This window comes from Felis catus, chromosome C1 (genome assembly GCF_018350175.1).
Source record: "Felis catus isolate Fca126 chromosome C1, F.catus_Fca126_mat1.0, whole genome shotgun sequence".
Classification (NCBI taxonomy): Eukaryota; Metazoa; Chordata; class Mammalia; order Carnivora; family Felidae; genus Felis; species Felis catus.
The window spans coordinates 42,794,628-42,809,531 of NC_058375.1; the positions used below are offsets into that span (position 1 = coordinate 42,794,628).

The window sequence follows — 14,904 nt, forward strand, 5'->3', positions numbered from 1 at the left end:
GTGATTTAAATTCTCCTTTCAGACAGCTTCCTCACTCTCATATAAAAAAAACCTCCTTTTTCTTTTTCTTTTTTTTTTTTTGAAACTTTTTTCATCCCAGAGATGAATGTAGCATTTCAGGTTAATTGTGTGGTTTTTAAAAAAAAAAAAATATTTATTTATTTTTTGGGTGGGGGAAGAGCAGAGACAGAGGGAGATAGAGAATCCCAAGCAGGCTCCACCTTGTCAGCATAGAGCCCAGTGTGGGGCTTGAACCCATGAACTGCGAGATCATGACCTGGGCTGAAATCAAGAGTCAGAATTTAACCAACTGAGTTACCCAGGTGCCCCTCAGGCTAACTGTTTTTATTGACACATAACTTTTTTCTCCTCTGAAGGAACATATTTTCATTATAATTAATTTGTTTGCCATTATAATTAATTTGTTCTGCTATTCACTGAAACACTCAGAAATCATGCTTTGTAGTAACAATATGATTTTTCATTCCATATTATATCTTAAAATTGAGGTATAATTTTCATATAATAAAATACACAGTTCTCACAAAAACACAATTGTTTATAGCAGCATTATTTATAATAGCCAAAAAGGTGAAAATAACCTAGATGTTGATCATCATTTGATGAATGAATAAACAAAATGTGTTATATTCATGCAATAGAATATACTTACGCCACAAATTAAGTATTGGCAGATGCTACAACATAGATGGACCTTGACTTCCCTCAAACATCTTCCCCATTCTCCAAACTCTTCCCCCTCAATCAGGCTAAGACTGATCCAGATTTTTCCTGTATCAGTAGTTCATTCTTTTTTATGGCTAAATTGTAGTCCATATACCAGTTTGTTTATCCATTCTCCTGTTGATGGATGTTTGAGTTTTTTCCTGCTTGAGGGCATTATAAATAAGGATGCTATGAACATTTTTGTACAAGTCTATTTGTGGACACACCTTTTGCATTTCTCTTGGGTTAATAAACCAGAGTAAAATTGCTCAGTCAGAGGGCAGATGTATGTTTAACTTTATAAGAAGCTGCCAAATAGTTCTCTAAAGTGTTGTCATGGTTTGTAATATTATAATGGGATGACAAAGTTTAACATTTAGCATGTCTTTCTCTTTCTTCTTACCCTTAGTTCTATTTTTCAGAGTCAACCTCTTTTACAGTTTTTTTGATATTCTCCCTCAAATTGTTATGCTTATACAAGTGCATATTTAAATGTGTGTTTATACAGTCTTTCTTTTTTTGTTATTGAAGTATACTTGACACATTATGTTACATTAATTTCAGGAGTACTGCATAGTGGTTGGACAAGTCTACACATTATGCTATGCTCACCACAAGTATAGGTACCATCTGTCACCCTATAATGCTATTACAATACCATTGACTATATTCCCTATGCTGTATCTTTTATCCCCATGACTTACTCATTTCATAACTGGAAGCCTGTCTTCCACTCCCCTTGACCCATTTAACCCATCTCCCTACCCCCTTCCTCTGGCACTATCAATTTGTTCTCAGTATTTATGGATCCATCTCTGCTTTTTGTTTATTCATTCATCTGTTTTGTTTTTCAGATTCCATACATAAGTAGAATCATACGGTATTTGTCTTTCTCTGACTTATTTCACTTAGCATAGTACCTTCTAGGTCCATCCATGTTATTGCAAGTGGCAAGATCTCATCCTGTTTTATGCCTGGGTAATATTCCACTGTGTGTGTGTGTGTGTGTGTGTGTGTGTGTGTGTGTGTGTGTATCTATCTACATACCACATCTTCTTTATCCATTCATCTATAGGTGGACATGTGTATTGTTTCCATATCTTGGCTGTATGCAGCCTTTCTCTTTTTTTTAATGTTTATTTATGTGTTTTGAGAGAGAGAGAGAGAGAGAGAGAGTGCATGCACATGAATGGGGGGGGACAGAGAGCAAGGGGAGAGAGAATCCCATGGGCTCCATCCCATGAACCATGACTTGAGCCAAAATCAAGAATTGGGTGCTTAACCGACTGAGCCACCCAGGCACCCCACAGCTTTTCTTTATGTATGTATTATATATGTATATTTACTACATTGCAGACAGCTTTATTTACTTACATATTAAAATCTTTTTATATTATCATTTATAGATATTCTTTATTCTTTTTAATGCCTGCACAGTATTCTCATTATAAGAAATTTACCTAACATACCTACTAGACATATGTGATGTCAATTTTGCTACTATAAACAATGCTGCAATAAGCATCTTTGTGTCTTTGTACACTTTTGTATGTATACTCAGGATAAATCCAAAACAATGGCCTCACTATGTCAAAGGATAGTATATCATTAAAAATTTGTAGACATTGCCAAATTTTTTTCAAAAAAGATTATACCAATGTATAGTCCCAACAGCAGAATGTGAGAGTACTTCTTTTTTTATAATCTTGTGTGCAACACTGGATTTTAAAATATTAAATGTATAAACAATGTTGTCAATCTTGACAGGTCATCTACTTCTTTCCCCTAGCACTAAAAAGCTAACCTAAAATACCTCAGGAAGATAGAATTTACTCGATTTTTAAATACTTCAAAGAGTGTTATACCTTCTACAATATCCTTTGAAAACCCTCTCCAATATTTTAGTCTACACTGTTGGTAAAATTTTCCTGTTATCATCAGTCATTAGGAATAATGTTAGTGGTGGGGTAGCATTTTTGGGGAAAGACTTACAGATCTTGATAACTTGATTGGTAGCCTGAATAGGGATGAGTAATTATTGAAGTGTAAATGTTCACCTGCTACATATTGAGAATTTGGATATACTTAAGTAAATACAGAGCTATTAGCTGTAGCCCAAGAAAGAATTCAGACTCCTGGAAAATATATCAGGATGATAGCTCTGAGCAGTTTAAATATTTTTGCCCTGGTTACTTGGATAACAAATTGCAATAGGATTCTAAGTGAATCAGAAAATCGTCAAGTGCTTCCAAAACATACTGACTTATGATGGACTGGGGAAGATGGAAGGTTCTCTTCTACAAATAGTATTAGTTTAGTTGTAAGATATTGTTACTTTGGTGGAAACTCAGTATTGGAGAATTAGTTTTAAAATTAAAGCTTCATGATATAGTTTCCAATTTTAACTTGTCCAGATCTGCATAAAAAAAAAAAAATTCTAGTTGCCATAACAGGACCTGTAATAGAAAAAAAAAAAAAGATTTAAGCATTTGAAGTGAATATTTTATTTACTGTCAGTTTAAAATCATGAATTCCTTTCAGAATTTTCAATTAGAAAAATCACATTAAAACTTAGATTTTTAAATTATTAGTGTCTAAATAATAGTATCATTTATTTATTTATTTATTTATTTATTTATTTATTTGTTTGTTTATTTTTACATTTTTATTTATTTTTGAGAGACAGAGAGAGACAAAGCACAAGCGGGAGAGGGGCAGAGAGAGAGGGAGACACAGAATCTGAAGCAGGGTCCAGGCTCTGTCAGCACAGAACCCGATGTGGGGTTTGAATCCACAACCCATGAGTTCATGACCTGAACAGAAGTCAGCCGCTTAACCAACTGAGCCACCCAGGCGCCCCTCATATTTTATTTTAGTTTTTAATGTGCTTTCACATATATTGTATTAACCCTTACTGAACGCTATTTAAAATGAATAAGTGGGGTGCCTGGGTGGCTCAGTTGGTTAAGCATTTGACTCTTGATTTCAGCTCAGGTCATGATCTCATGGTTTGTGAGTTCGAGCCCCGTGTTGGCTATAAGCACAAAGCCTACTTGGGATTCTCTCTTTACCTTTCTCTCTGTCCCTCCCCCACTTTCTCTCACTCTTTCTCTCTCTCTCTTTTTCTCAAAATAAATAAATTTTAAAAATAGATAAAATGAATAAGTAAAATTTCATTTTAGCTTATTAGCTATTTCCAATTTTTGAACATGCATATTAATGTCTGTGATCTCCTGAAAGAGCATGAAAGTGATTTGAGATAGAGTTCCTTACAAGGGATTGTTGTTTTGAAGCTGGAGGTTGGTTATTTAGTTTGGCCTTTTGTGCCAAACTAAATTAAGCCTAGCATTTAGTGCCTTTCCATTGTGGCTTCAACCTGGTTTTAGGTCCTGATCTTCAGTCCATGAAAGTTCAACAAATGCTTATTGTGTGCAGACTTTATCATTAGGTGCTGTAATTAATTGACTCTCAAACATCATGTCTATGTGAGGTACTGATATAGAATCTCCTATAGCTTTTAAAAATGTATATACTCTTGCCTTCCCTTGGAAATTCTCTCTCCTAGGTCTAGTTGAGCCCAACAACTTACATATTTTTAAGATCTTCCAAGAGCTTCTCCTGCACAGCTGGGTTTGGGATCTAGGGCTAGGATATACAAGAAAACATTGCCCTCCTGAAGTATACAAGTGGCAGATAATGTGATAATGCAAATAGTTACTATGCAAACTTATAGATCTTACAGATGTTGATGACTTGATTGGAAGCCTGAATAGGGATGATGAATTATTGAAATGTAAATATTCACCTGCTACAGAAACTCAGGCAAAGAATAAACCAGAACTATGAGAAGAAAAAGGGAAAGAGAAATGGCAAGGTGAAGATTTATTACTTCCCTACCACAGGCGAGGGTCTGTGCTAGCATTTATATCTAGCTGGGTTTTGGGTTTTGGATGTGGAGATGCAGAAATGGGAAGAAATGTTTAAATTAACCTGAACTGTTTGCTTTTCCAAGACGTCTTTAATTCCTTCTCACCTGTGCAAGCTCTGTCTTTGATGTTTTCTGAATAACAACAGCAGCAAACATTTACGCAGCGCTAAGTGCTGGGCACTGTTCTAAGTATTCCTCATTTAATTCTCATGTCCATTTTATATTTTATCAAAGTGGAAAATAACAGCACAGAGTAACTTGCCCAAAGTCACTAAACTAGTGGTAAAGCTAGGATTCAAACTCAGGCAATGTATTTCTAGAGTCTAAGCTCGTAACCATTACCCTCACTACAAAGCTTTTTCCTCAGGAGAAATGCCCATCTTCAAGGTCCATTTCAAGTATTAGCTACCTTATGAAACTTTCCCTAATTTCTTCATCCTTTCCACAGATTGGATTAATCTTTCCCTTTTCTGAACTCATGACACTTTCTCAGTGCTTCTTTTTTGACATTTATACTTATATAGTACATATGGTAATTATTTATGGCTTTTAAAGAAAAATCTCTCCATTTGACTAAGAGCCTATAAAGGCAGAATCCATATTTCATTTGTCTCTGTACCCCAAACAGTGCTCAGTACAAGAGTTTGTACATGTAAAGGGGATGGTTGAATTAATTGTTCTTTTAATATCTGAAAGGTGATATGGGGCAGAGGGGATAAACTTGTCTCCTATGGGAAAAAATAGGAAGAATTCATGGGAAGCTTGACTTTGGGCCGATATAGGAAATTACAGTCTAGGCTATGCACAAAAAATACAAGTTAACAACATGATGGGAATGTCATGGGGGATTGCTCATTTGTTAGGGCCTTAGATGTGATGAGCTCTTAGAGCCTTTCTTTCTTTTTTTTTCTTTTTTTTTTTTTTTTAACATTTATTCACTTTTGAGAGACAGAGACAGAGTGCAGGCAGGGGAGGGGGGTTGCAGAGAGAGAGAGAGAGAGAGAGAGAGAGAGAGAGAGAGAGAGAGAGGATCTAAAGCTCTGAGCTGTTAGCACAGAGCCTGATGCAGGGCTCGAACCCACAAACCGTGAGATCATGACCTGAGTCGAAGTCAAATGCTTAACCGACTGAGCCACCCCTCTTAGATCCTGTCTAATCCTAAGATGCTTGGATCCCCAAATGTGATATAGTTATTTCTCCTCCTGAATTTGCATTGTTCTGGATGTTTTTAATGGTACACATACTATTCTATCATGTGATTTTTCTTTACATGTTTTAATACCTTTATAGGTATTATAAACATAGGCTCTAAAGATTTAGGTGAAAATGAAATGAAAGTAAATGGAATTTGAGCCAGGGGACCTAGCATACTCAAACTATGGCTTGCCTCTTTTACTCTGTAAGAGGTCACTAAAAGAAATACATCCTAGGACAATGACTGGCAAGAACTAAATCTAATAGTGACTCTAAAAAGTCAGTAAGTCAATAAAGCCTAAATAGCTTTTCACCAGAGCATCTATTTTACCTCTCTTCATATCCTATAGGCCACCTGTCCTCATTCCCATTGCCTAGAATTTTGACTTTTGCCACTGAGGTGTGAGGAGAGGTAAGTTTAGTTGTTGAACCATAATGAATACTCTCCAGTGCCGGGAGAAATGGAACCCAAGTGAGAGCATTTTCTCTTGATACCTATTGGCAGGTAGAGATAGGTAGGAGGAGCAGGCCCTGGCTTTTATTGTTCTTGCTAAGTAAAAAGAAGAGAGAAGGAAGATCAGGCCTACATATCTCATATTTTATTTTATTATTTTAACAGCTTTATTGAGGTAAAATCAACATATAATCAACTGAACATATTAAAATGTGTAATTTAATAAGTTCTGTGAAACCATTACCACAGTCAAGATAGTGAATATATCCATCAACCAAAAGTTTCTTCATATATACGTGTGTGTAATCCCTCCTTCTCATTACTCCTCACCCCTCATCCCAAAGCAGCCATTGATCTGCTTTCTGTCACTGTAGATTAATTTGCATTTTCTGTAGTTTTACATAATGGAACCCTATAGTATGCACTCTCTTTTTGTCTGGGATGTATCCATATTTTTGCATGTATCAGTAGTTCATTCCATTTTATTGCTGAGTAGTATTTCATTGTATAGATATATCACAATTTACTGTTGATGGGTATTTGGGTTGTTTATAGTTTTGGCTACTACAAATAAAGCTGCTGTGAACTGTGAACATTCATGTATAAATCTTTCTATGAATATTTGGTTTCTCTTGAGTAAATACCTAGGAATGGAATGACTGGATCATATACTAGGTGCGTGTTTAACTTTTTTGTAAAAGTTTTTATTTAAATTCCAGTTAGTTGCCATACATGTAATATTAGTTTTGGGAGTACAATTTAGTGACTCAACACTTCAGTATAACGCCAGGTGCTCATCACAACAAGTGCCCTCCTTAATCCCCATCACCTAATTAAACCATCCCTCTACCCCCCTCCCCTCTGGTAACCATCAGTTTTTTCTCTATAGTTAAGAATCTGTGTCTTGGTTTGCCTCTCTCTTTTTTTCCCCTATGAGCAATTGTTTTGTTTCTTAAGTTCTACATGAGTGAAATCTTACGGTATTTGTCTTTCTCTGACTGACTTATTTCACTTAAGCATTATACTCTCTAGTTCCATCCATGTTGTTACAAATGGCAAACTTTCATTCTTTTTTTATGGCTGAATAATATTGCATTGTATATATACCACATCTTCTTTATCCATTCATCATTGGATGGACATTTGGGATCTTTCCATAATTTGGCATTTAGGAAATGGTCAAACTGACTTCCAAAGTGGTCATACCATTTTATATTCCCATAGCAGTGTAGGAGAGTTCTAGTTCTTCCACATGTTCATCAGCACTTTGTATGGTCAATCTTTACATTTAGTCATTCTAACCAATGTGCAGTGGCATCTCCTTGTGGTTTTAATTTACATTTTCCTGATGGCTCATGATGTTGAGCATTTTTAAAGTGCTTATTTGCCATTTGTATACCTTCTTTAGTGACTATATTTAAAGTGCATTAGCATGATTTAGTTGAGTCTTGCTTTTTTTCTTCTGACAATCTCTGCCTTTAGAATTGGGGTGTTTTGACTATTTACGTTTTATGTGATTATTAATAGGGTTAGGTTTGAGTCTGTCTTGTTATTTGTGTTCTCTTTGTCCCTGCTAATCTTTATTTTCTCTTGCCTTTTTTTTCCAGCCTTCTTTTGGATTACTTTTTATGACTCTATTTCATTTTTATCTTATCATAGTCTATTATACTACTTAACATATAGTAAAAAACAAAAACAAAAACAAAAACCTTACAATTGTATATTTTCATTTCTCCTGTTCAGGGCATATAATACTGTTGTGAAATTTTTTACATATATTATAAACCCCATAGGAAATTATTTTTGTTTAAACAATCAATTATCTTTTAAAGAGATTTAAAAAGGATGTAAATTAAAAATAAATAAATAAGGAGATTTAAACAATTAAAAAGAAAACCTTATCCATTTACTCATGTAGTTACCACTTCGAGTATTCTTCATTCCCTCACATAGATCCTTTTTTTTCTATCTGCTACCATTTTCCTTCTGCTAAAGGACTTTAACATTTATACAGCATCAGTGTTGAGTATGGTAATGAAATATTTCAGCTTTGTGTGTCTAAAAATTTCTTTATATTACTTTTTTTGAACTATATTTTATATTATATTCTAGATTGATTACTTTTAAAGGGAAAAACTGCTCTTACATAAATACACATCTTTCAGTGCATGCTGAGTCCATTAAAGCTTTTTGCTCTTTGAAGCTCAGCAAACCTTTTCTTTCTCAGCCAGGCTCCAATAATAGAAAACCATGCTTTTTTATGTTGTTTATGCTAAGGCCTTTAGATGTCTAATGTAAACTGAAGCTGAATTATGACTTCTTTGTACTTGACTGTCTTAATGGTATAAGGAATAATGATGGGTTCAAGGAAGCAGGAGAAAGAAAAGAACTCAGGTAGTATCTCAAGATGTTTTTCCCTGTGGTTTTTCCACTCTGAGGTTTTCCATTGGACTTAGTACTTTATCTTTATTAGCTGTTTATTGGAGTGATTGGTACATGTTTGAATGGTTTATTTTCAGTAGCAACCAGACTATAGGTAGTAGAGTCCTAGGCTAATGCTTTTGTAACTGCTGTGCCTTCTTGGCAAATGGATTTCTGAGATCAACATTTTTTGTTTTTAGTCTTTTTTTTTTTAATGTCTGTTTATTTTTGAGAGAGAGAGAGAGCGAGCTAGGGAGGGGTAGAGTGAGAGACACACACACAGAATCCAAAGCAGGCCCCAGACTCCAAGCTGTGAGCACAGAGTCTGACGCAGGGCTTGAACTCACCAACCATAAGATCATGACCTGAGCCAAAGTCAGATGCTTAATTGACTGAGCCACCCAGGTGCCCCTCTGAGGCCAACTTTTGACTTCTGCCCTTTTTAGATCCAGATTCTAGAAATGTAAGAAACGCCAGTTTGTTCTGAAAGTAGACAACTGGAAAGCTCAAATAATCAGTATGCTCTCTTACTAACACTCGTCTTTTATTGAAAGCAATTAAATGGCAAGACCTTTTTCTCTTTCTCCAGCTCTCTCCCTCTTTTTGCCTACCTCCTTAGTCCCCACCCCCACGGTAGCATTAATGTAATGCTGCTCCCAATGTAGACTGTATTGTAAATGCCTGCATCTTTATATCTCAAGAATATCTGCTTCCTGAGGGAACAGACTATGCCTATCTTGTTTTTGCTGGGTCTTCTGAGCCTTAAGCAGTGTCTGGCACATAATGGGCCATAAAGTATTTGTTGGATGAATGGGTAGATCAGTAATGATGAAGGAGCATGGGGCAAGCTGAGGGCTAATAGCACCTCCTGCCCTAGGTGGGATATGTGTGATATTCTTCATGCACTGCTGGCTGCCCAAGAACGGGGGAAAGGAAAGAAAGCAAATGGTTGACTGATAGAGATCACAGTCATGAAGGATAGGAGTCTCCTTGAGTTTACGATAACTTATTAAAACTATAAGAAAAAGGCAAATTTATTTATAGCCTAATCTCCAGAAACCTTAGACTCTGTTTCCTGAAGCCCTAATATTGCCCTCATCAAGATGTGGGGGTTTAAGTTCTTGCCATGGTGATGTTGGAAGCAAAGGCAAATGAAAAATTAAATTCCCTTACTGCCTAGAGCCCACTGACAAGTCCTTGAAACAAGCAGAGTGACCTTTCTCTAGGAGCTCAGCTGCCTCGGTGATGACACTTTGCTAGGAGCAAAAGGGAATCTTGGCTTAACATTATCCTGACCCCCCAGAATCCTGTGAATCTCCTTAAACACATAAAAATTCCTTTGCAAACCTCTTTTATCTTTAACCCCCAAGGATATGTTGGCAATTATACTCCAAGCATATGGCCTCTGATACACATCTGAAGGGTCTCAGGACTGAGGTTTTACTAAACAGTAACAAATGGTTTTCCTAACACCAGCTAGCCGCTCAAGGTCCTGGAAACCTTGCTTCCAAAATTCCTTGGAGACGTACGCTGTCCCTGACCTGCCCAACCTGAAAGCATATAATCGTCACTCTTCACAACTCCAGTGCAGCTTTTTTCTGCCCACGGGTCCTGTCCCCATGCTTTAATAAAATCACCTTTTTGCACCAAAGACGTCTTCAAGAATTCTTTTTTGGCCATCAGCTCCAAACCCCACCATCACTCCAAAACCCCATCAAATATTGGCTCCTTGCATTTTTTATGAATATTACCTATCATAATAGTAATTTTCCTGAATTTAGTTAGACATTTCATTAAACAGTTAAAATAGAAACATAGTGCTTTATCATATAGATACTTCATAATTTACGTAACTATTCCTCAGTTCTTTCACTTCTAGATTATTTAGTTTTTCACTGTTACAGTGTGATAGAGATTGCTTTGTGTGTAAAACTTTACCTGTGCTTATTTCCATAGAATGGTTTTCAAGGCATTTTCAAGGCTCTTAATTTTGTATATTACTTTCCAAAAAGGTTGTACTGATTTGAACTTTCACCAGTACTGTATGGAGGTGGCTGTCTTGCTAGTCTCCCCAGCATATGGATTATGCTTTAAACATCCTTACCAAAAACAAAACAAAACAAACAAAAAAACATCCTTACCAATTTCGTTAAAAATGGCATTTTTCTATTTAATCAGGTGAGGTTGAGTATTTTCTCTAATATTGTGAACTATGTATATTTATTATTTTGTGAAGAAGACTAGCTGTATTTTCCTGTCCATGTGTATATAAGACTAGTGTGAATATTTTTTGCCTTTTTCATATTCATTAAATGGTTGAGCTTTCTATATGGCAGATTTCTAGTAAAATTAAGTGCCCCAAAGTTTCACTTTGATCTTCTTCATTAATATTCAGAATGTTCGTAGTTCAAAAAGTCATTAATAGGTTGTGGAGTTACCTATTTTAAAACAGTGCTTAAGATATATATTCTGTAAATATATACACACTGCTTGGATATAAGAAGTAGGAGTTATATTTCTCCTACTTAGGGTTTGTTAAATAACAAAAATTCAACTGAGTAAATTTTAAAGACCTGATAGGCTTTATTAAATGATTCATGAATTGGGCAGCATCCCATCTAGACAGGGATTCTAAAGTTGACTCTGGAATTAGCCTGCTTTGTGACCATTCACAAATTATTTAATCTTACAGTTCCTCAGTCTGACATCATTAAATTCCTTCCAGTTCTAAAAACCTTTGATTTTATTATACAGGGGACAAAATGCTATTCTTATGAAAATCTATTCTTGTTGAGAACTGTTTGGGGGAAATCATAGGAAAATTCCCCATACTAGCTAAATTTTTTAGGAAAAGTGAACTCCCAAATTTAGATTTTTTTTTCTTTTGATACATTAAAAATGGTAAAATTAAATTATTTTTATGCCATTTTACCTGGGTTAGAGAACTGTATATTCAGTGTTTTCTTTTCCAACATTGCCAAAAAATGGCAGGTTAGAGTTCATGGAATTTCTTAAGCCTGGGTATTGTCTAAATACAGAGATTAATGGGGTTGTGGGAGGGGGAATGGGCTAAATGGAAAAGGAGATTAAGGAATCTACTCCTGAAATCATTGTTGCACCATGTGCTAACTAACGTGGATGTAAATTATAAAAAATAAATAAATTATATAAAGTAAAAATAAGTAAGTAAGGAGATTACTTAGGAAGGGGGAAAACTAGCTGCAGAAACCCTCTTGCCCTTTAAGAGAAGTTATTTATGCATGTATTTTCTTGACTTTAAAAGTGGGCTTGAGAAAGCTGGTTGGGGCAGCTTTCTAACGCAATGGAATCTGATTGCTCTGTGTTCGATTTGTTAGGTCTGGCTCAGTGCGCTGAACTCTGCTGGCAGCTGAGAGGGGAAGCCGGAAAAAGGCAAGTTCCTGGTGCAAAGGTTGCTTTGCAGCATAATTTAGGCATTGGAGGAGCTGTGGTTGTCACGCTGTACAAGATGGGTTTTCCTGAAGCTGCCAGGTAAGTGGCATTCTGGGTTTTGTCTGTTAATGAATCCTGACTTTTCATAGCTGATGACGTTGTATATGTAAAAAGTCCAAATTTTATTGCTTTAGTACTCAATAAGTATATCATAACATTGCTTTGATAGCTTGGCTTTAAAACCTTAAAACTGGCAATTAGCTTTTGAACTTAAACAGCCTTAGGAAAATTTTGTTAAAAATTTTTGTTCAAAAGAGGAGGCAGCATAGTCAAAAGAGAGTGCTGAACTAAAAATACTTGTCTTAGCCCGGCTAACCTGAGTGATTTTAATTTAGGCAAGTCACTTTTTTGGTCTCCTTTTTCAGAGTTTGCTTTCTCTGTCTGTACATAGCCTCCCAGGCTTCTGAGGTTGTTTGGAGAAAGTTATCAAATACGCTGATTGGATCTCTGCACATGTATGTTTCAGAATCCAGCTAAGCCCTCACTGCTGCTAGAATTCCTTTTATTTGTCTCTTGCTGATTTTCTTCCTGTCCTTATCAAATTCCTCTGCTCTTCAAATCTCCAAGTGCTTTCTGTTCCAAGCCTTTCAGGATCCCTCAACTTCCTTGCTCTTGTCTCAGAGAAGTGTTCATTCTTCTTCCCATAGGCAAAAAGGCCCTCTTCCTTTCCAAGGCCAGGCTCTCCTCTTTGAATGCTTTTGTTACCAACCACTTTTTGTAACTTTGTTCTAAATATTAAGTATACCTTCTCCCTTTAGAGTCTTTTCATCTTTGCCTTTCTATTGACTCCTGTCTGTTAGCAAACATGTTCAGATGATAAACATTTATTTTTGCCTTTCTATTGACTCCTTGTCTGTTAGCAAACATGTTCAGATGATAAACATTTATTTTTCTTATTGCCTTATTTTCTTTCATAATGAGCCTTTTATAATGGGACACTTTTGTTTATCTATGCTGAAATATTTGTCTTGGTTTTTGACTTCACCCCTGAGGTCAGGTAAAGCCAAGAGCAATCTAATTATGAAATATTGTCTTTATTTTGTTGTTACTCTCTCTAACCCTGATGTAGCTGTCAACACTAATTGGCTCCCTTTTTTCTCCTGAAATTCTTGGTAATTATTTATTTTTTCTTTCTTTTTTTAATTAAAAAAAATTTTTTTTAATGTCTATTTGTTTTTGAGAGAGAGAGAGAGCACGAACAGGGGAGGGAGCGGGGGGCAGAGAGAGACGGAGACTCAGAATTTGGAACAGGCTCCAGGCTCTGAGCTGTCAGCACAAAGCCTGATGCTGGGCTCAAACCCATGAACCGTGAGATCATGACCTGAGCCGAAGTCAGATGCTTAACCAATTGAGCCACCCAGGCACCCCTAATTTTTTTTAATGTTTATTTATTTTGGAGAAAGAGCCAGAGTGTGAGCAGGGGAGGAGCAAAGAGAGAGGGAGACACAGGATCCCAAGCAGGCTCCGGGCTCTGAGCTGTCAGCACAGAGCCCGACATGGGGCTCAAACTCATGAGCCATGGGATCATGACCTGAGCTGAAGTTGGACACTTAACTGACTGAGCCACCCAGGTGCCCCATCTTTCTTTCTTTTTTTAATGTTTATTTATTTTTTATTTTTATTTATATATTTAAAAAATTTTTTTAATGTTTATATTTGAGAGAGAGAGAGAGAGAGATAGTGCGTGAGCAGGGGAGGGGCAGAGAGAGAGAGACAGAGACAGAATCTGAAGCAGGCTCCAGGCTTTGAGCTGTCAGCACAGAGCGTGACATGGGGCTTGAACCTGCAAGCCATGAGATCATGATCTGAGCCAAAGTCAGACGCTCAACTGATTGAGCCACCCAGGCGCCCCTTTTTAATATTTATTTTTGAGAGAGAGAGAGAGAGAGACAGAGCACAAGCAGGGGAGGGGCAAAGAGAGAGGGAGCTACAGAATCCAAAGTGGGCTCCAGGCTCTGAGCTGTCAGCACGGATGCAGGGCTTGAACTCACAAACTGCAAGATCATGACCTGAGCCAAAGTTAGACACTTAACCGGCTGAGCCACCCCCGGGCATCCCTATTTATTTATTTTTTTTTTCACACTTTTGGTTCCACAAAGGATATGTGACACACTTCTTTTCAGAATCGATTATAATTCTTCTGTTTTACAAGCTCTTGAGTCTCTTCTATCTGTCCTTTCACTTTTCTTTCTCTGTCTGGAATATCATTTCTGTTGTGAAAATTCCATTGTTTTTAAGGCCCATCTTGAGTACCGTCTCCCTTTAAATATCCACAGCACTTTGCACCTCCTGCACCCTTATCTAGTTTTGGTTTAGTTGTAGTATATCCACATTTTTATTCCCCTCATATGAAATCTTTGAGGCCTAAGACTGTGACATCACTCCACTCCTCTAAGGATCTCTGTCATAGAGAGTGAATGTTTCTTGAATTGAATCACATAAAAAGGTGTTAAGATGTTGAATTTTTTAGTTTCCTCCTAAATGTGATCATTAGTCTGTACTGTCTTCTGGAATTCCGTCCAGTTCATATTTGGAGTTGAAAACTCTCAGTAAAATCCAAACTTTAAAGTTACTTTATAGCTACTTGAGTCAGCATATTAGTGTAACTCTCTAATTTGCTCTGATTAGAAGGTTATGAATTTGGGGAAATAAATTCTATTTTAAACATGGAATTCTCATAGTTCTTTTAATTTCAGGAGACTAAGTAATT

At 36.4% G+C, this 14,904-nt stretch overlaps 1 protein-coding gene across 3 annotated transcripts in view; it reads left to right on the forward strand.

Moving 5' to 3' along the window:
- SCP2 (sterol carrier protein 2) overlaps positions 1–14,904 on the forward strand; it is a 125,571-nt gene that overhangs the window by 74,957 nt on the left and 35,710 nt on the right. For all 3 annotated transcript variants that reach the window (XM_011284984.4, XM_045035856.1, XM_045035857.1), the window contains one exon: positions 12,080–12,233. In XM_011284984.4, the coding sequence (XP_011283286.1) occupies positions 12,080–12,233 (154 nt within the window). The remainder of the gene's footprint in view (positions 1–12,079; positions 12,234–14,904) is intronic.